The 22,555-nt window shown below is 33.9% G+C and overlaps 2 protein-coding genes across 4 annotated transcripts; one reads left to right on the top strand and one right to left on the bottom strand.

Moving 5' to 3' along the window:
* The first annotated feature begins 449 nt into the window (after positions 1 to 449).
* LOC106117530 (dynein light chain 1, axonemal) lies at positions 450 to 6,055 on the top strand. Of its 3 annotated transcripts, XM_013311892.1 has the most exons (5): positions 456 to 793; positions 1,216 to 1,327; positions 1,400 to 1,546; positions 1,728 to 1,893; positions 5,874 to 5,892. In XM_013311892.1, the coding sequence occupies exons 1-4, from the start codon at positions 639 to 641 to the stop codon at positions 1,875 to 1,877; spliced, it is 564 nt and encodes a 187-aa protein (XP_013167346.1). In that variant the 5' UTR covers positions 456 to 638; the 3' UTR covers positions 1,878 to 1,893; positions 5,874 to 5,892. The 3 variants fall into 3 exon arrangements, with proteins under 3 accessions (XP_013167347.1, XP_013167346.1, XP_013167345.1); XM_013311893.1 differs by lacking the exon at positions 1,728 to 1,893 and having other exon boundaries at positions 450 to 793; positions 5,874 to 6,055; XM_013311891.1 differs by lacking the exon at positions 5,874 to 5,892 and having other exon boundaries at positions 1,728 to 2,677.
* Positions 6,056 to 12,857: 6,802 nt separating this feature from the next.
* On the bottom strand, positions 12,858 to 22,233 carry LOC106117322 (ATP-binding cassette sub-family F member 1). Its single transcript, XM_013311579.1, has 19 exons — positions 21,871 to 22,233; positions 21,690 to 21,791; positions 21,166 to 21,264; positions 20,839 to 20,955; positions 20,488 to 20,589; positions 19,987 to 20,097; positions 19,661 to 19,759; positions 19,275 to 19,375; positions 18,795 to 18,978; positions 18,324 to 18,611; positions 18,171 to 18,247; positions 17,656 to 17,804; positions 17,245 to 17,328; positions 16,570 to 16,807; positions 15,941 to 16,121; positions 15,337 to 15,515; positions 14,558 to 14,791; positions 14,103 to 14,261; positions 12,858 to 13,705 (listed from the first exon to the last, which is right to left on the bottom strand). The coding sequence occupies exons 1-19, from the start codon at positions 22,097 to 22,099 to the stop codon at positions 13,604 to 13,606; spliced, it is 2,835 nt and encodes a 944-aa protein (XP_013167033.1). The 5' UTR covers positions 22,100 to 22,233; the 3' UTR covers positions 12,858 to 13,603.
* Between the last annotated feature and the right edge of the window lie 322 nt (positions 22,234 to 22,555).

The raw sequence follows: 22,555 nt of genomic DNA, 5'->3' as shown, positions 1-22,555 counted from the left end.
ACATCGACATAAAGCTAAATTGTAAATAAAACAACGCCCTTATCCTTCAAAATAGGAAGCCACATAATCCGGTCACTTGAAATTCAGCGAGCAACCGTTGGGCAAAGAGAGTGGAGACCGGGGGATGAGGTGCTCGGGGGAGGAGTGCGGCGTCAGGGGAGGCGTGAGGGCGCGACGTGATTACCGGCGTCCAACCAAGACGACCCGACTCACCCGGATCACCCAGCTCACCCGGGTACCCCGGATCTAAGTCCGGATATAATGTAACGCGGGCACGTATAACATCAACTTTATTTTTTCTTGTAACCTCCACTCGTATAGTTCTTACTAATTACATTCGCATTAGAATATTTTTTTATTATATAACAAGCGATAGACTTAATGTGTGTTTTAATTTGAATTTACAATTTCTTCTTGTTAAATTACAGGCACAATATCCAATTACACAAAAACCACTGACCTCTATACATATTTATAGAGCTCAGCGACAAAAACTTGTTTCTTAAATACCGTCGAATCTTTAAAAATATATATGTCACAACATCAAAAAATGTCAAAAAATATAACCATGTCAAAACATTGTAAAATACAAGTGGACACCAACCTGTTTTACTAGAGAAACCTAATAGATTTTGGTGATGGCATTAAAACCTACAACATGTAAAGAAGCTATTGCACGATGGGAGAAAGAGAAAGAAGAAGTGGCTACAGAGGCAAAAGTTATAGAGCTACAATTCCAGTGGCCACCGATCGAGAAAATGGACGGAGCGCTCTCAACGCTTGTTAATTGCGAGTAAGTTATTTTATAACAATCAGCGCGGAATGAAAAAAGACTTCATTAACTTATACATTAGTCCACTGCCTATGTGTTATTCCAGCGTCTTGTACCAAATTATATGCCAAATTTCAGCGAGATCCATGCATCCGTTCTGGAGATACACTCAAACATCCATCTATCCATCCAAACATTCGCAATTATATTATTAATAAGATATGAGTTCGGGATTTATTTTATTTACTAGAAGACGTGCCACAGCCGGCATAAGCAAGGAAATGCTAATATATTTTTATAGCACCTAATGGATTGATTAGATTAAGCTTTGTACAAAGTGAAGTTACACTATTTTTCTCCTTATATCGTTTAAGTAGAATCTATAAACAAGAAAAGACCAAAATGCGTAATAATATTGTATTAAAGTACCTCTTCATTTTCAGAAAACTAAGTTTATCATCCAATATGATTGATAAAATCGCCGGAATCGCTGGAATGCGAAGTCTGAAGATCTTATCCCTTGGGAGGAACTACATAAAATCTTTGGCGGGGATCGTAAGTTTTTATTATAACAAACGAAACCTCTTTGTTATATTTCTTTTTAACGTTAAAATATTATCTGTGTAGGAAACCGTTGCTGAAACATTGGAAGAGCTCTGGATAAGTTACAATCCGATCGATAAATTAAGAGGAATTGGTGTGATGAAAAATCTACGCGTACTGTACATTTCTAACAATTTGATCAAAGAATGGGTGGAATTCAATAGATTGCAGGTTGGTAGAATTCATAGCAATGTATTTGATAATTAAATTTAGACTAGTCGTACTTGTTCGATTCGAACTCGCGTGCGTGGTCGCGAAATTTCAAACATATGACATTGGATGAGATTTATTAAATTAAATTCCCTAATTCAGTAGGTTAGGGACTTTTTTTTGAGTGGTAACATATTTGCAGGAATGTCCAGCGTTGAGAGACTTAGTATTTATTGGAAATCCTCTGTGTGAGAATCAGCCTGACGTGGAAACTTGGCGCACTCAAGCTTCCAACAGATTGCAACAGATAACAAAGCTAGACGGAATACCTATAGTCAGAGAAACTGATTAAATAAATATTCATTAACGTTAATACGCTAAATAAATAATAGCAAACAATAATTCACTCATTTTTTTACATTTTGTGATGAAGAAATGCCGAAATTCATTAGAAGAAAACCATTAATACGAATAGAAAACAATGCGTACGTAGGTCCGTCATCATTAAAAATGGTAATAAGTACCTATTCTTGTGTCTTTGATCCAAATCTAACGCAAAAGATGCTAAACCATATCACACCTGGGCCGTTATTTTGACAAATACTTTTTGGTTATTTTGTAACATCTGACATTTAAAAAAATACAGCTGCAAATATAATTGAATGGTATTTGCCTGATCAAAATATTTAAAAGTAAATCAAACAATTTGCTGTGACATTTTGAAGAAATTATGGTTATTACGGATATACTCGGCTCGTAATAAGTCAATTATATTGCGGTAGAAACATCAACGGTCATCGGCCCTTTGAATGAATTATTTCGAATTAATGGAGTCGTGATTGCGTGATAGTTTCTATAACAATGGCCAATAGAGGAGCACTTGTTTGGGATTTGGTACTGGTGATAATGCTTGATATAATGACCGGCCATCGGATCGTCATGTCCGTCTGACATTTATGACAGATTAACTCTGGCGACACATAATAACTCACGGCACGCCATCTATCTATTACTCGTAAATGACGAAGTTATTTTTGACATTGTTAAGGGTGAATTCAATTAATCGAGTACACTGATTGACGTATAAATTAAAAGTATATATTTTATTCCATAGATAATACACGCCGTTACGATTTTTATTTTTCATGTGCAGAAATTTTTCATCATTTATTTACAAACTGATATTTGTATCTTTTAAGTTAACTTTTTATTACTGCATACATGTATCAGTAGTTAAATCAAGCAAAAGAAAAAACTTTTTTCTTTTATCAAACTATAAGATATTTGTGAATATAATTATTAGTTATAAAACATCATAAATCCTCTAAGAAGTTTTCATATGAATGTATTGACCATTGTCTGGACAGTTTTATGATCCATCATACGTCTCAAAGCTGATTTAATAGTCTGCTTAATTCGTGCCAAAAGGAAATACGAGTTGGGGGTACCCTCGTAGGCGGAAAAGTCCCTCTCTTTGCGATGGCACTCGCTATTGTATCGCCGCTCATAAAATTTAATGATGTAAACGGATAGCGCGAATTTATCTAATTCAGAAGTGCTCAGGGAGACGAAAGCTGAGGGGAAAACGATCAGCAATGTTATCCGTCGACGATTAAATTATTGTGACAAATAATATTGAATTTCTTTATTAGAAAATTCTAACTTTATGCTATAACCTTACCCATTTTAAACGATTTGCATATAATATAATAAAAGCCATTTCATGATCGACTATCTTGATGATGTTTATATTCTAAGTCCATTCCATTCCAATTCTTTAAAAAAAATAAAAGATTGGTTACCTCTTACTTCATTAGTATCCACTCACCATGTAAATGATGTAGTTTTCAATATATTATGAATGAATATTTTAATGGAAATAAAATGCTCAATATTGTAATGAAATATCATTCATTGTGTACTTTCCTTAATGGACTGATAATTGTCCATCCAAACAGAAGTAACTCTGTTAATCACAATGTCGCTCGCACCTACACCCCCACGCATATTTACAAAGTGTGGAAGCCATGCCGACCGTTATTTAATTATTAACAATACAATCGACCTAATTTTGATTTCCATTTGACATTCCGATCACATGGCACGTAGCCGGCGGCGGCGCGCGGCCATTTTGTGACATCTGTCCTCGAATGTGTTACCAGCTATAAAATTCAATTTCCCCAATCGGCTAGCTCGGCACATTTATTATTCATAGATGTGCACATACACGCCCGACAACTCACAGATGTCATCTTTTACGTGAAAGGGTAACACAAAGAATGTAATGGATATCAATGATTGTTACTGAATAATGATGGATCAATTTCATTTAGTTACGTTATGTTAACGGAACGACACGTTTATCTTATTTATTTGCAAGTAGTATAATATGTACAAGTCGAATTAGAATTTAAGGATCTTTGCTAAACAGATGCGTAGCCATCGAACAAATATTCTAAATGTATTATGAGTATTGCCTTTAATCACCTTATTTCAAACCACTTCCTTTTTTATTTACCTTAAACATTGTAAATATTTAATTTAAATTGTAACATTGTTAAGGCATTTTTACTATTGGTCAATATAGGGGTTTAAACATATGATCGGTTTCAATCGCTACCTTGAGCGAGCCAATAAATCAATCTATGTCGTCGGTAATGCACAATCCATTTGCTCGCTTGTAGCCTAATTGCTGTTAGCGCCGCCCAATGGCCACATTAGCCTGAAATGCTCCCCATACGCCGGATCCTTTCCCGTCCCTCACTCTACCTCTCCCCACAGCCCTCGGCCCACTATTCGTACACAACAGTGAGACGGGCCGTATTAGCCTTCTGGGTTGTAATAGCTGATTTTCTAGCTCACGAGGTTGGCAGCAAACGACCGCGCTTACGCCACTTAAAGGCGGAGAAAATGGCTTAAGTGCTTTCTCTATTATGCTTAAGGTCGTTCATAAAGGGGATAATTTTCAACTCTATAGTGCCCCCGCCCCGGTCGAATGTTAGTAAGATATGGATATGCCCTTCTATTTAATAAAGGATATTGGCAAATTTCATTTCTCGTTAATTTTTCTTAAAATATATTTTTAATGTTTCCATGCTTGCTATGATTAAAGTTATTCACAATTTTATTGAGATAATAATCTAACTTTAGCTTACTTTAAAACCGTATATTGCTCTTTTGCGTATAGATCCGTTAGCCTTAATGCAAATAATTAATAAAAATAAAATTGTTTCTTATTCAGTCGTATCAATACTAAGCATGTTCACACTTTACTAACGTCAAGTGAGATAATATATTTTTAAGTTGGGTAACCTATTGTCGCGAGGAGCGGCGAGGGTCGCGAAATAAAGCTTTTCCAACAAACAATAGTTCCGGCCCTTTGTCGCTCTCGGAGTAAAGTAAATATTAGTAGTTGAGGGCATTGTGAGGTCGGGACTCGGGAACTGCTCTAAAGAATGTAACCTTACCTCTACTTACCCTCATAACCTTTTGTTTCTTTTTTATTCATTACTTAAATTAGTATCCTTTAGGTTTTTAAAGTAATTAACAAAACAATATTATGAGCGCATAAAGTTATGACTCTCGGAAAAGGGAATTTTTACAGAATGGTTGTATAATTTTAAATTTGTTTACTGCAATTGTTTGCAGTGGTAAGTAATGTAAAGTTAAACTTATTCTTAAATCTTGGATTATCGCAATAAGCCTCAGTTTTCCTCAGAACATAATGGTGTTTGCCACAAACCGTATAACCTCGCTAAAAACACGGAAGTCACGATTGCCCCATAAATTACTATTCCAACATTAACACCTATTTTCCATAATAGCCGATAAACCAAATTTAGTTTTCATGTTACACACCCTCCGCTACTACTTATATCATAAGCAATGATCAATGGAGAATAATCCTATTGTGTCGCCGCAGACAAAAAAGGCCGTGTCTGAGTTGTTCCGTTATGCTCCAGCGTTAATATCTACATTACATTAGCGAAATACTCATTGTTATCGCCTCCGCATCTCGATGTATGCAGCTAAAGGATTAGCTACCGCGCCACACCACGATGACAGTTGTCTATGACACAAAGGATGCGGTGCAGTTCGAGGCATAGATAATGACGTGTGTTTATTTAATTTAACTCACTGGCAACACAATAACGTCGTGTTTTCGCTAGCGGCGGCGTTCCGACTTGAGCGGAGCGCCTCGGGGCAATAAAATTAATGAAGCGTGGAGATGGGACCATTTTACTTGTATTATTCCTCTCCTGCGGGCTGAGACTGAAGCGAATGTCCATTAGTTCTGTTTTAACATGTTAGCGAGGTTGAAACGTTGTAAATGCGATTTATTTTACAGGGAGGGTGGAAAAGTAGCCGGAGAGATTGGGTGGCGATCGATAGTCGATGCGATTGGATAAAACTTTAAACGACCTGCATCTAAACATTATTTATTCAATGTGTCTTCCTTTAAATAAATCGGCAATAACTCAGTAGTTGGCTGTTTCATATGTTATGTTAACTAAGAGTAGTGACAATGTGTTACGATATTAAACGACGTCTATGCCCTGATGAGAATTTTCTTTTATAATTTTAATTGACGGGAACTATTCATATAATTTGACTATAGGATGTTCCGATCAAAATGGTTCTTATTGAACTAAATCCATATTAGAAAACTATTTATGCAATTCATAAACAAAATGATTTTATATAATACTTTAAAAAAAATCCTGTGAGCATTTCTGTCGTACTTCGCTTTCAAAGTATTGGTGTGGTAAGCATACAGTTTGATCATGTGCCAGCGAGCTGAGAACAATGGGCGCATTACAAGGCATTAGCAGCTAACTGATGATCAAACGATCCCTGCGCGCGCACTCCGTGTCATATTCTTACCGATAAAATCTTAATCCGCCCGCCGCAGTGCAACTAACCCCTAAATACTCTTTCGTTTAATGTACACTCGAATTTATTTTACGCTCTATGGCTGATGGCAAAATCTGTCCTTGCAAAATCATTCATTTATAAACGACAACGCTTTGCTTTATCACAAACAATAAAATATCGTAGTTATTGATTTGAATTCTTATTATCAGGCAAATAAACTTTAATCTATTGCTTCCCGCGTTTTTCCTAACATTTAAAGTATTTGTTAAAACCAAAAAGGTCAGCATTAAAATAGCACTGGCCACCTATAAGTGACTAACACCAGTTTATTTTATCTTTGCTTGTGCCGTGCATTAAAAGTGTTTGTTCAAAACATCACATCAAACCACGAGTGTACCTTGCAGGCGCTAAACCGTCGTACGGTCATTACGCGAACATTTGCCAGTGATTAGCATATCAAATGTTATCAGATGTAACGGCCGGCGCGCGCGGACACCATATTAGCGATACTCTTCGAGACAATAACACGATTAGTAAAATGAATTCAGTAACCAGACCCCACTTGTAGGGAACGTGATAATCCAAAGATCCTTATCAGAAACCTCGTCGACCATTGACAATGATACGTTTGTTTTTTTTAATAAACTCGCATGACTGGTAATGGCATGTAGTTTGTATATAAAATTGTGCGATTTTCTTCATAAAGTTTTTTAGCAACAGATTTTTCATATCATATAATACATCGTTCTGTTAGTTTACAAAAATAAAAAGTAAATATTAAGAAAAACAGATTAAAATCGTATTCAAGTAATAGAACATTTACATAACGACGTATACATTTATGTTTATATAAAACCCACAAAAGCGAGGAATAAAAAAGAAAATGGAAGCGATGCTGTACATAGCTTTGCCGCAGTTTTATGTCCTCTCACGTGCCATTTAGCTCGGGAAATAGAAGTTTTTGTATGGTAATCGGATGCACTAAAGGCCCGAAGTCCTGGCCCGCTCTCCGGCTATTGTTGCTACGTAACTGCCACATAAAACTTTATCATTCGCTTGTAAAACCAATTCGTCAATACACAGAGATGGAATTTGTTGATTATTGGATTGCGACACGTTTAAACGTTATACTTTAATAGATTTATCAATTGTATTTAGCAAGTAAATGGCGGAAACAGAAAATATAAGAAAAGTCAGGCTTCTGTGTAATGTAAAACCATGATTTTACACCTTTGTATCATTGATACGATACTATATTTAAGATTGTTATAATATTTTCCTAACTAGGTATTTATGTGTAATAACTAAATAAGTCGTTATAATAATTTAAATGCAAAAATATAATAGTATTAAGAATACAAAGATAAAATTCAACGTGTTTTCGAGAATTACAATTACTCTAAGTTTATCGAGCCCGAATAGATGTTTATTATGTTCGGATAAAAATTACAAATTATGTAATATCCATTTCTCCTGAATGCGATAATCCTATTAGAGGCAATGGCGTCATAAAAAGTTATAGAGAGCAATGTATCCCGCACGGCGGCATGCCGCGCACCGCACACGTCAAACTAGACTCGAGCCTAGCGACTTATGCCATCTCCTGAGGAAGTGATTTGTCAGCGCCGCCCCCTCTCGATTGAATAATTCAAATAATCGTGGTATTTATATGTAAATAGCGGGCCACATCTCCATACGAAAGGGCCGATCGGTACATAAATTTGGCAAGACGATGCGAATACTGCGACGCACCAACGATCTGATTTATACGCCAACTTTTTGAGCAGAAAAAAAGTGGTCCGCTTCAGGAAATGTTTGTCTAATCGCGTTTATGGGCTAGCCCCACTCGGGGGCAGAGCACCCCGCGCCCGGGGGCAAAGATTCCGACGCCCGCGACCCGAATTACCTCCGCTCCACTACTCTGTCACAAAAACAAATTTATTCGTCAAGTCAAAACGTTGGCTTGTTATTTGTGCGTAAATCTTTCTTAGCAATGTTTCTTTTCTAAGCAAGATATTTGCCCAATTTTCCTAAAAACTTTTTTATGTTTACAAAAATTGTTTATTGCTTTTTCGTTTTCTATATATCAGTAAAGCATAACAGACGTTATTTTAACTTGGATCCCGTTTGATCTCAATTAGTGGAATCTTTTTCAAACTAAAAAGAACTTGCAGATAATGAACAGGAAAATACTTGTAGCAGTGGTAACAAAATTGTACGTGTAACAAATTCAACAACGAATTAATAAATTAGTGTGTTACAAAAGCATTTTTCATAGAGTTTGTCGTAGCGTAGAGCGCAGGTAGCATTGTACATTACGAAACTGTTCGCCGCAACGAATATCATATGTTTGTGGCACTCTATTAGTCATAGCGGGGCGGGTAATCTCATCAATCATTCTCGCCGGGGCTCTGTGTAAGTGTTAATAATCGCCGTCGCTATTGTTTATTATTTAGAGAGCACTACACATCTCACAATTGCGACACAACACCTACATTACTTTATTTTAATCACGTTTTTTTTGTGCGGGCAACACACGACACGTCTGTGTTACCTGTAATTTTAAAGTATTTTTGACGTTTTTGTGTGACAGAAAGATAATAGGATAACGTTTTTCAAGAAGAAAGTAAAAGAAATGCGATACATCGTTAATTATCTTGGATTCCTTTTAGGTTACTTTAGTCGTCTATTACTGTAAATAATGGGTAGCCCAATTCGTTGAAGTAAATAGGTTTGCATGTACAGTAATAAAGGTATATAAGTAAGTGAGCAACAAAACGCACTTTATCAGGTGGCAGCCGCTTTATCTCGCTAATGACCAACCCCTCCGCAGTAATAAAAGTCGATATCAGCCGCCGAACTTTATACGCCGCATTTAAACTTCTTGATACTATTCCCTTTTAGGCTGTATTTCATTAGGTTAATAAATAAAAATGTTTCGAACTTTTCAAAACTAATAATTGGTCCTTTTTATTTGTTTTAACTATCATCATTTTAATACTAATATCGGTTAGAACAGCATAGAAATATAGGGAGAAAGGTACACATGAAAATAATATTAAAAAGAAAATGATCGAAAATAAAATGCGTATTCAAATGTTTAACTTATAATAACTTCTAACTTGATACATAATGTAATCAAGTTAAAGTTATGTAAATGCTTATATTGAGATAGTTTACATAAAAAAATCTTGAGAATTAACGCAATAAAGTAACAATAACGAAGTAACAGCCCGAGCCGAGGTTCCTGAGGGAGCCCTCGAGTCTTGTTACTCTTAAATGTGGTTCAGGCTAAACGCCATCTGCACCCGACCACCTAAAGCCCAGTGAAGCTATAAATGCCTCTTTAAGGCAAACAGTGAACACTCAGTCACAAAAAAAATTGAGACATAATTTGTAAAGTATCAAGAACATGATATCGATGTACATGTTCAGCGGAGCGCGGCTGAGAATTAGCGGCGGCGGGAAAGAAAAATTATTGTGACAGTCCGGCGAACAGCGCTAATGGAGTCTGCGTCTGCGAAATGTTGCCATTTACACAAACGCTACAGTTTGAACGCGCCCTTATTACATTCTGTACCCACTTTAATATAATTTTAATGGACAAAACAATAGTTGAAATCTTTTGTTTACATTAAATTACAATAGTTTACTATGAATTTTATAAATGAAGTTTAATAATAATAAATAAATAATTCCAAATTGTTTTTTAGAAGTAAGATAAATATTATGTATATAACTACCATTTATTATGTTTATATTAAGTAGATTATTATACTCGTAACTGTTTAATATTTCTTATTATATGTTTCATGATATATAGAAAAATATATAGAACTAAACCAAACTAGACAAATAAATAGAACCGCCGTAAACTTTTACGTACATAAATTAATAATTTTACAATTATGTATACAAAAAATTTACAATGAATGCTATTAATATATCCTCCAAATCTCAATTGTATGACAGGCATCGAGCAAAATTTAAATCGGCATCACAATACGCGGGGTAATAGGAAACAAGTTGCAAAGCTCAAAGCAATAACAGAACCCCACCCCAACGATATCTCGCTACTCCCCTCACAAATTAAGTGTAAAACAAACCTAATGAAATTTAAATATCTCTCCCGACGCTCGTAATAACTACACAAATAAAATCATGTCGCAGGGGAGAATAATCGGTTCTATTGTGTATAATACGAGAAATTATACGTAGCCGAACGATGCAACCTTGTCACTTTAACAGTTTACTTGTAACGTTTGTTGGTTTATAGAAAGTTGTAGATAAATAACTTAGACAAAGTAACAAGATAATAAATAAGATTAGGGGGAGGAATGCTCTTAGTAGGTAGTGACAGAGTGATTGGCCAACCTCTTATTGTTAGCTGGTTAGGGAATTACGTGGGTAATACGTTTTGGTGGATGTGGGATGCATGTATAAATCTTTTGGGATTGGACTAATTTGCATCGTTATATTATTAGTATGTTACATAAGTATATTTATTGTCTAATACAATTTATATTATATACATAAATATTGTTATATACATATAATATAAATTGGTTTATCAATTTCTAACAAAATAAATTATCACGTTTAATCTACTACATAAATAATTAAGCTATATTATTCTTCCTTCTTACTTATATTATAAATTGTGGGTAGATGGATGGATTCTCTAATACGGCAGAATGGATCTCGCTAAAATTTGGCATAGATGTAAAACATAACCTTGAAGAACATAGGGTACTAATTAAGTTTTTTTTTATTCCAAGAGGACGGAGTCGTGGGCGACAGCTAGTTTAAAAATAATTAACGTTACAAATAGACATAATTACAATAAAGTATTTCTTAGTATACGTAACAGACTAAATTACAATTATTCAAGCAGATTGAATCGCGTATTCAAATGAATTTCTTTTAAAACACGTTCCGTATCTCAAAGGGGACGGGGGACACTGATTTCCTTTCCAGTTTAAAAAGAAGCTTCCCCTGAAGAAGTGTAAAAAAGTTACAATCGAAAAGGAAATTTGCGTTTTAAATCCTCTAATGAAGCCGAGAACTTTGTAATGGAGGGTTGAAAGGCTGAGAATGAATCGAGCACAATCCCCTGTCGCTGCTGCCGCAGTACCTACGCCCAATCAAATTACCTCTGATCAATTTAAAATAAAAATGTCTTAATTTCAGTTTATTTAACTTGCCTATTATTAAAAGATATTCTTAGGTAACCTTACTTGTATTCGAAGTACTCTGTATGAAGTTTCTGGCACCGGTCATTTTGCAATTTTTCCGACTCAATATTTTAGAAAAATAAACGTGATTTCACACATAATAACAGAAATTAAAATTCCATTTGTTTTAATACTTTCATACCGGAATGATAACGAAATAATTCGCTGCTGAGAAAAAATTACCAAACTGGTACATATGGTTGATACCTACAAACGTTTGTTTCAAAACGATGTTGCTAGTGCCATCTATTATCAAAATTGTGAACCTAATATTCTTTATTAAATAGGTATTGTTATTTTAGCAAAGTGCCTGTTCGCAAGAGAAATGAAAGAAATATTTTCAGTAAAAAATTAAATTTTTATTTTTATTTTAAATATTACATAAATATATTACGATACAACCATAGCATTGATATACTTACTTACTTACTTATTAATATTTTACTTAAAAGGATACAGAAATAAGTAATTTTTTACTTAATATATGAAGATAATCTATACTATTATTACTAAGTTTTTTTTTATAAGAGAAGGGGGCAAACGAGCGGCGGGAACACCGAGGTGATCCACGACACCCATGGACATCTGCAACAGAATCTGCAGAGGAACTGTAGATGCGTTGCCGGCCAAGTTACTAATTTTAAATACATATATCCCTACTTCTTTACGTTTACATATCTACAATCTGTTCACTTTCAGATTTCAGATACAAATGATTACATCGTGAAATAAACTAACTCTTTTTCATTTAAATTGCTAATATATTAATAAAATTAATTTTCCCTTGGTGTACGATATGATTGGACGGAAGAATATTCCACAAGTCTTTCTTCCCACAAGCAGTTTTGTAAAAATGTATCTTTCGATGTTATTTGCATTTATATAATTCCAGTGTATACTTAGTGCATGCTTTAATATTAAATTTTATGTCCATCAATACTTGAACTATGGAATGAATGTATAGAATTATTTTTTAACTAATTCTTAATTTTATTAAACATAAGTAAAGTAATAGACACTTTTGACATACTAACCTTCAAGCGCTGAATAATATTTATGTTGCACGGAGAAAACTTTAGTATACTTGTGCCCCTGTATTATTTTTTTTTTTTATAAGAGTGGAAGAAAAAATAAAACAATGTCAATTTTGGTTTTTCTTATTTTTATAATAATTAAGCTTTAAAAAATTGATATATTAAATAGAATTCATTTATCTTCTATCTATATTCAATATTAAATACATTTTTTTTGTTTTTTATAATGCTTAGTTAATAATAAATATTACGCACTATTGCTTGTGTTACTAATTGTGGGTTTCTGAGACCAATATAACCGTTTAGACCATACATATCAATATAATGACGTGGATGACAATATGTTTTATGCAGTGATTTTGGTATCAGAAATCCACAGTAAAAAACCCAAAGTAGACAAATGAAATAAGAAACAAACTAGAGCTATTGGATAGTAATACATTTTAAACCGAAAAGATGTGTTTAAATAATAATAAGCGACGTAAAATTAAGAATTTTCAGTGCAATTAAAAAAAAATATGGGAAAATAAATGAACGACTATGTGCTAAGTAAAAATAGCATTAATATATGAGTAATAAAGATTGCCAGAACTTACAAAAAGTATAAGAAAAACATAGGTTTTGATTACGAATTTTATTTAGATTCAAATTCCGCTAAGCAAGGATTCGTTGTTCGACCTCTTCACCATAAGTTTTCTTTTAAATATTAGCAAATTAAGTAAAATTACAACCATTTAAATAAGGTTCCGCCATGTACTAGAAAATTGTTGATATGAATTTGAATCTTAGCTTTAACTATAGTTGCTAAAAATTCCAAAACAAACTCAACCTTATTTAAAATAGTAAAAAAATCTATCAATAGCCATGAATTATTACACAATTTGCTAATATTTGACCAAATCTTATCTCGTAGTATCCATATGATATCATTGTGTCTATTGTAGTACAGCCGCGTTGGCAATGATGGAAGGAGAGTTGATAGTCTCTCCCAGACTCTCCAGAAGTTCCTTCCTGTAGTCATCAAAGTCACCGTCCACCTGTACATCAAATTATTATATTATTAGACTTCCCCGCTCTCATAATACAAGAAAAGTTTTACAAAATCAACTAAATACCCTTTTTTATAGAAAGTACTTCATCAGAATTACTTATTAGATGATTACACGTATTTAACTTTTTTGTTTGTTAAGAAAATGAAGCATCAAGGATATGACAAAGGTGCCGATTAGAACAGCCTTGCTTTTGAAAAAAAAAACGAATAAAAATATATATTATTTATAGTCGAACCTGGATAAACAAGAAACCTTTACAATCGAGGGTGAACGTCCCTTGGACTCTCATTTATCTAGACTTGACTGTTCATAATTTTTTTTTATCTTCTATCACGTTCTGTGTTGTGTTAGTGGTTGATGATATAGTAATTCGGTATATTACCTCGTTAATAGTCTGGTCTTCAATGACGTAGAGTGCGCACTCTGTCTCCCGTATAAGACGCTCGTCGTGGGATACAATCACGACGCCGCCCTTGTACTGGTTGATGGCCTCCGCCAGCGCGTCTATGCTCTCTATGTCCAAATTGTTCGTCGGCTCGTCCTAACCACAATATATATTGTATTAATACTCATATGTAGCCCTCGACTTTGATAGCGCAGGATAGAAAAGTAGCCTATAATATTAGTCCACGTTCCCTTCCCACTCTTTCCAGAGAAAGTGGATTCGACAGAGGAAGAATCGCATAGAATGGGAAAATATCCACATTTAAGACATGTTTGATTGTTTATCAGACGACTTCCACTTTACCTTTTTTAAAATTAGGAATGATGTAAATTAAAAAAAAATAAGCTTTCTATGTTACCTATGTAGATATATTGTGAATTAAATATACTAACCAATATAACTACATCAGGCGCCATGAGGGTTAGTTCAGCGAGGGCAACCCTCGCCTTCTGCCCACCACTGAGATCCTTCATCTTGATGGTGTGGGCATGACCCGCGAGACCAAACGTGCCTAACGCCTTGCGCGCCTTCTCGTACTGCAGCCCGAACAGACGCTGCAGATATTCCACCGGGGACTCCTCCGCAGTCAGATGCTCACCAGAGTGCTGGTCGAAGCGACCTATCCTCTATACAGGATACTATACTTTAATATTAAGTTTGGAACTTTTGAATGCATGAAAAGCTGAAAATCGTAAGAAAATTTGCCTTTTGCGCATGATCAAGAGTAGAAGTAGCAAATATACCACAGATATACAAAAAATACTGTGTGGACTGTAGTCATATCAACGACTTCTGTCAAAATTTTAATCAAAAAAAATTAAAAAATAAGTTTTTTTTTAATATGGGCATAATATACTTTACCAAAACAATGAAAAAGGAATACATTTTTTTTTAATCGCAAGAATGACGTATAAAACATTGACGTATGACAACTGACAGCCCACTGTTGACCATAGCGTCATCTACTAAGAGTTTTTACTTTTACTCAATCGAAAAGAACCGCTAAAATTTGACAACTAAGAAGAAGCTTAATAATTAAACTGAAAAGCGTTTAAACTTAAATCGGAGCTTTGCACTGATATTTTATACAAATTTTATATAACAAAGTAACATTAATTATGTTAAAATAGATTTAGTTTCTATTACAATCAAATAATAAAAATGTACTGACCAATCTATGATTCCTGATCAATTCCCCTCGTATTGGGCTCAGTTCTCCCACTAGAAGTTTGAGGAATGTGGACTTGCCGACACCGTTGGGGCCCACGATGGCGATACGCGAGTTCAGATCTATACCGAAGTCCACATCTATAAACAGCGGCTTCTGACCCGGGAAGTTGAAGTTCACATCTGTCAAACAAAATACAATCTCAGTCCAAGATATACAATCAGAAAATTTCATTTATTTCTAGATGTGTATCTTGGCTTAAAAATAATTTATACTAAAAAAAAGATTTTATCTTATTTTTATTCTAACATTATTATTCACAAAATTCTAAAAACAAACCAGGAATGGTACAAGAAATATTAGTATATAACAAAAATCTACTTATTTTTTTTATGGGAAAAATAAAAAATACGTATAATACGGGAAGTATTAAGAAACTATACATTTTTTTTACCAATTATGACAAAAAAGCTTCACAAGATCTCTTAAAGCAGCTTCCTTCGCTACTGTTACTATTAATAATACAATTAAAGTAAATCTTAGAAGAAACATCATCCAAAGTCACAGGTCAGGATTATTTAAAAAGTAAAAATAAATAAATGTTTACTGTGCAGGCCGAGTATGGGAGGCTGTAGTGGTGGGGGATCTGGGAAGTTGAACTTGACGATGTACTCCTTGGGTCGCTGCAGCAGCGTCACCGGCGCCGCACCCTCCTCCGCCTCCTCACGCTGACTCTTACTCCTGTTCTTCTCTTGCTTACGTGTTAATACTTCCTTCTGTTTCTTCTCCTGAAAACAAAAACATTTGTGTTACATCGTTGTTAATTCAACTGTTGAAATTCATATTTATACAGCCGAGGACGTTAATTTCCTACCCATTGGTGAAATGTGTACAAGTAGCTTCTCATTGCAACTTACATAAGTACTAGTAAAAGGCTATCTGAACCGATGGGCATAAGTTAAACTAAATTATGACAGCTCACTAGCGCCCCCCTGTTAATGTCAAATGTCACAAGACCCTCATTGTACTGTGTCATGTCATTTTCTATGTCTATGTAGGTTTTATATATATTCTGACAGAAACATCCGCGATAGCAGCGCCTCTCTCTCTCCGATTCAGATATCCTTGTTTGGCTATACTTGCTTAAACTACAACTCGTATATTTTGCTATATTTAATTATAAAAGGGAAGGGAATTTAATTCTTTGACTGTGTAAGATAAGTAGCAATAACTTACAGCCTGTTTCTTGGATTGTCCGTGTGATTTCATCTCTTTTAATCTCTTTTCTTGCTTCTCGTACTCTTTGATCATTTCTTTTCGTTTCTGTGCGTACATTTTCTTGAACATTGAATAATTGCCCTTATAATAAAATAACTTCTGTTGGTCTAAATGTATAATCTCGTTACATACATTGTCTAAGAATGACTGGTCGTGAGATACAACGAGTAACGTTTTCTTCCATCCTTGTAAATAACTAAAAAACATCATAATTAATTTTAATAAAAAAACACTACCACAGATTATGTAAATATATTGAGTAAATCTCTTGAATCATTAACCGTGCGTTTCCGAGATTAAAATCCCAGTTTAAAACATATCATTGTCAAAGGTCATCTTTGTTTTGTCAAAGGCGATGAGGATGACGATATGTTTTATACAGAGATTTTCGGCTCAGAAACCCATGGTAAATAAGTTAAAACTAAGGCCATACAGGGACTGTTTCAAGAATTTTATATCAGTCCTAACAAATTTAACTGTAAATAACAATATCAGAATACAAATATGTAACTATAAAATTAAAAAAAAATACAAAGTTTTAGTTTTTAACAATTAGAAATCATTATAATAACAAAATTTAGGCCTAATTTCTTTCTTCTCACATTTTATTTAATATATATAAATTTCACTCACTTGTCCAACCAAATAACAGCGTTAAGATCTAAATGGTTTGTAGGTTCATCAAGCAGCAACAATGTTGGTTCAATATACAGAGCTCTGGAATTCAAATAAAACAAATAAGCAAAATTATCATTTTAATGTAATCCTTACACCGAGCTAATGTCCAAATCTTATAGACAATATAAGAAAAATGTGTACAAACGACCCGGAATTTAGAAAAAAAATCTTAATTAGTAGCCTATTATGTATCCAAACTTTATTCTACCATGCGAATTTTCAACAAGCTCCATTTAGCGGTTCTGGAGATACGTAATAACAAACATCCATCCATCCATCCATCTATACTTATGCATTTATAATATTAGTAAGATAAGTTTATCTTCAATGTGATATTTCAATAAAATAAAAAAATTGTAGAGGTACCTGGCGAGAGAAACTCTCATACGCCATCCACCGGAGAAGTTCTTGGTGGCGCGGTCCTGCATCTCCTTGCTGAAGCCCAGACCGGCCAGGATGCGTCGCGCGCGGGGCTCCGCCGCGTCCGCGCCTATCGCCTTCAGCTCCGCGTACACCTACATACATACATACATACACATGCATACATACATATACATGCAGCATACGTCACAACAAAATAATAATATAATGAGCAGATTTGATTGTTTATATTAAATAGGGTCTGAAACTACTGAACAAATTTGAATAATTCTTTCTTTTTAATAGCTTTATAAGCACCCCTGGTTGACATAGACTGTTTTTATGACTACTTTATCTTTTTAATTCCACGAGAACAAAGTCGCGGGCAACTACTAGGGTGACAAAAATCACAACTCTTGAATTTCATGGTTTTTTCACGGTTTTCATTCAATGACAATATTCATGTTATACAGGATTTTACTTATAATAATTATTATTTCTACAAATCAAAAATAGTTTACCTCATTAAGTCTATCTTGCTTACTCAAATTTCCTTTCTCTGTTTCAGCCTCTAATTCTTTGCATTCCTTTAAAAGTTCTAAAAAAAAACAAAAATTAACAAAAAAAATTTTTCAAACGGTGACTTGGAAAAAAAAAATCAATATTATACATACCAGTTCTCTTAACATCAGATTCCAGTAAAGTATCAACAGCGCTCATATCACTTGCTGTGACCTCTTGTTCACAAAGCAGTATATCAATGTGTGGTGGCAGTGGAAACGCGCGCTGAGCTAAATGTCTCAACAAGGTCGTCTTGCCGTGCCCGTTAGGACCGACCAGACCGTATCTTCGACCGTTAGCGATTAACAAATTAGCATTCACAAACAGATCTTTGCCTTTAGCACTTATAGAAAAGTTTTCTACTTTTATATCTACTGCATTTTCTAAAGCTGCCATTTGACCTAAAGAAAAAAATCAATTAGTAATCGATAAGTAATCGATTCGAACCCAGGACCTGCAGATTACAAGTCAAGTGCTTCCACCGCTGGGCCACTGGTGCTTCCATTAGTAACTATAAGTTATATAAATATATTGTTGGAACTTAAGAATCAATGATAAAATACTTTGACGTCTAAAATGCTAACCTGCAGTTTTCTGCGCCTGACTCACAGTGAAATTGGCATCCAAATCACTATGTCCCTGTCCACCCTTCTTCGTCAACATCTCCATTTGCTTTTCATATTCCTGTTGCTTCTTCAGTTTCTTCTTCTCTTTGTGACTCATTTTCTTTTCAACTTCTACTGTCTCTTGTTGACCTTTCTCTTCCTGCTATAAAATTTTATTTATTTATTAATCCTAAAAAAATTCAGTACTTCCTTACAATAAATATATACTATAAGAATAATATTAAAAAGCCTCAAATGGTTTTTAATTTATGCGCTCAAGTGGATGTTTGGATGCGTTTTCTTTGTGTATAATTTTTTAAAGAAACGGAAAAAATCAAAGGATCTGTAACTAAATCTTTGGTTATTCACAATTAAATTTTTACACACTACGAAAATTGTTATACATTCCATCACTATATTATTTATATTTTTAGACGAAGTACAAAAAAAAAACAATACCTTTTCCTGTATAATTTCTTCTTCAGGTTCCGGATCCTTCATTTCAAATTTCTTCAACTCTTCTTCAATGTCATCTATATTATTTTTCTTTTTATTTTTACCTAAAAAGTATTGGAAAGTAAATAAGTTCAATTTTTAAATAAAAAATTTCTAAATGAAAATATAGTTAAAACATTTTACTAATATGATAAATGTGAATGTTTAGATGGATGTTTGTACAAAGGTATCTATGGAACAGCTGCATGGATCTCGCTGAAATTTGGCATAGATGTATAACATAGTCTCAAAGGATACATAGGGTACTTTATAAGTTTTTTTAAGTCTGCATGGACGGAGTCACGGGCGACAGGTAGTTTATATACAAAAAATAAGACTTTACTTCTTACTTTTACTCTTAGACACCGGTTTAATTATTTGTTCTTCATCTGATGGTATTGTTTTTGAATCAACATCTTCATCGGGCAATTCTTCAATCTTAGCTTTTTCTGAAAATGAACATTCTTGTTAGTTGTTTACTTTTGTCTATACTAAACTAGCATCCAGCTTTGCCTTTACTTAGATTAATAAATAAATTTGGTTCAACAGTTCATTTTGTTATAAACAAATCTTTTTAACATAAACTTAATTCATTCTACAATTTCGACATATTTCATCTGGTAACTGTAAAAATTTACACTTATCACCAATATATTTAAATAAAATACGAACTCACCTTTTTTATTTTTAGGAGCTGGTGGAGGCACTGAACTGCTCAATGATTTAGAATCATCATCTTCTTCATTATCCGAAGATTCAACTGCTTCTATTTTCTTCTTATTTTTTGCTGCAAGACATCAATCATATAAATAAACACTAAGTGCGACCCTGGATTTGGCAGAGGCACTTGGGGAAACATCCTCTTTCTGTGCATCCCATCTTCTGTTGATTAAGGGTAAGCAATGCATCTGCATTTATTTTTTGCAAACTATTAGCAGATTTTTGTGTAAATTTACTAATATTTGTTTAACCATTCCAAATAAGCTCTAAGCTTGTACTAGGATATGGTTTACGACAATAGTCCAATGGCGGGATTCAAACCCCCAACCTCGTGATCGGAAATCCGTACCCTTAGCCATTAGGCAATTGACACTTTTGAATTGCGGATGTCTATTGGCAGTGGTTGTATGCCACCTTAGAATATAAAAACAAACATTAATTAGTATTAAAAACTTACATTTCTTTTTAGTTACAGGTTTCACTACTTCTTCATCTGATAGTTCTTTTAGTTCCACATCACTGCCATTATCTGACCAATCATCATTCTTCTTCCCTTTACCTAAAAGATATAATGACACCATTTATAAATGAAAAATATTCTATTATTCTTACGAGAGGAAGCTTGTCCTAGTTCGAGTTTGTGGAAACTATAGCTCACTGCTTCAACTGCAACTATGCCTACTACTATGACTACTGTAACTACTACAATTACTGGTACAAGTCCTACTACAACTACTAGGTCTCGGATTCCCGAAGTACTATGTCTTGGACTAAGTAGTAGTAGATCAACAGTAGCAGTTTCACTTACCCTTTTTGCCTTTAGCTTTAGTAGCTTGTTTACTAGATGTATTACTAACTACTGACTTGGTGTCATCATGATCTTCTTCATCTGACTGTTCCTCTACAGCTTTCTTTTTATTCCTTGCTGTAACATAAATATTGTGTCTATTCATTGCATTATTTCTCAAACTAAAAAGATTTAAGAAAAAAAAACTCTCTGTATAGCTTAGTAATATTAATACTAGCTACAATTTTCAGTACACTTGCCTTATATCACGAATTATAATAGCAAGGAGACTTAGTTTAGTCATATTGTTTTCTTTTTAAGAAGGAAAATTTTAAAGGTTATAGTCACCTTTTTTTTTACTGACAGGTTTTGCTATTTCATCTTCTGAAACTTCCTTGAGGTCTAAATCACTGCCATCATCTGACCAATCATCTTTTTTACCCTTGCCTAAAAATTTATTTAAAACTATTGAAATACAAATGTAATTAAATTTTATAATACAAAACATGTATTTGAAACTTTGGCTCTTTTTAAATAGTTATGTACCCAATTTTTAATAGTGTTTATATGTAAAAATGTTAATAAAATAAATATAATTTTCATTCTTCCTAATAAATTATCCTGAAAAACTATAAAAGTTCTAATTTAAATTGTATTAATAAAAAAATATATGTTATTTAAATATTCATAGAAAACTATATTTATTTAAATTAAACTCCATCAAATTAAGGTCATGAATTCTAAATATCTAAAAAATAAAGAGTATATAATAAAAAATAATACAATTAATTTGTGAAATCGAAAATAATCAAGAAAATTCGGAAGCAGGCTGTTTAATGGTACATTATTATTACAAATTTTAATTAACCAACCTTTTTTCTTTTTACTTTGTTTAGAGGGCTTTGATGCATTATTTGTGACCTTACTATCTTCATATTCATCATCAGAAACATCATCTTTCTTTTTGTTTTTACCTGAAATTAAAGAGTCAATCAACAAACCCGTAGAGAGAAAAGAAACAGTATCCAATCATTAAAGACAACTGACACTAACCTTTTTTTTGCGACTTTTTTGTTGCGTGTTTCGCTTCTTCTTCATCATCAGAAGCTACATTTTTCTTATTCGTATCCACTTCTTCGTCACTAATGTTAGCACTTGTTTTTCCTTTCTTTTTACTTTTCCCTTTATTCTTTGAGGTTATATCATGCGATTCTTCCAACCGCTTGTCTTCGAAGTCTTCATCAAGGTCTTGATTTTTCTTTGTACCTTTTTTCTTAGACATGTTGGTATAATGTTATATCTATATAATGTGTTGCAATATGTTTGTAATACTGCCACCTCATAAGAAAATTCAGGAAATGATAGTCTTGGCGAAAGTCTTACTCCTAATATGTCATTTCAATTTGACAGCATGCTAATGACATTAACCCTTGCGTTCATAAATGACGTAATGATATGTCACTTTCGAAAAAAAAGCAATAAGGTAATGTAAAATGTTAAAAAAATGATCAAAATTGCCTTGCCAGATGAGCGCACACTAACTGCAGATGGTAACGGTAACTATCAGACACTAACTCAAAGTACTGTCTGGTACTATATCGGTTGGTTACAGAATGTTCGGTGAAAACGGTTCCCTTTCAGCTTTCGGGCTCTCCCCTTCTGTTGCGAGCTTTTGTACAATGTTTTTTGTATTATATTATACATCCCCACTGAGGGCACGGAACTTTCCTTAGTTAGG

This window comes from Papilio xuthus, unplaced genomic scaffold, assembly GCF_000836235.2.
Source record: "Papilio xuthus unplaced genomic scaffold, Pxut_1.1 DF827680.1, whole genome shotgun sequence".
In the NCBI taxonomy this organism is placed as follows: Eukaryota; Metazoa; Arthropoda; class Insecta; order Lepidoptera; family Papilionidae; genus Papilio; species Papilio xuthus.
This window is presented reverse-complemented; position numbering and strand designations above follow the sequence as displayed.

What these genes read in the sequence shown, in the direction of transcription:
- LOC106117322 (XM_013311579.1), bottom strand. Translation starts at nt 22,099, where the DNA reads ATGTCTAAGAAAAAAGGTACAAAGAAAAATCAAGACCTTGATGAAGAC. An exon ending in TAAAGCTAAAGGCAAAAAGG is followed by an intron (nt 20,590 to 20,838) that starts GTAAGTGAAACT and finishes TATATCTTTTAG; the next exon opens with GTAAAGGGAAGAAGAATGAT. An exon ending in ATGAGAGTTTCTCTCGCCAG is followed by an intron (nt 17,329 to 17,655) that starts GTACCTCTACAA and finishes TTTGAATTCCAG; the next exon opens with AGCTCTGTATATTGAACCAA.
- LOC106117530 (XM_013311892.1), top strand. Translation starts at nt 639, where the DNA reads ATGGCATTAAAACCTACAACATGTAAAGAAGCTATTGCACGATGGGAG. An exon ending in TCAACGCTTGTTAATTGCGA is followed by an intron (nt 794 to 1,215) that starts GTAAGTTATTTT and finishes CTTCATTTTCAG; the next exon opens with AAAACTAAGTTTATCATCCA. An exon ending in TAAAATCTTTGGCGGGGATC is followed by an intron (nt 1,328 to 1,399) that starts GTAAGTTTTTAT and finishes TTATCTGTGTAG; the next exon opens with GAAACCGTTGCTGAAACATT.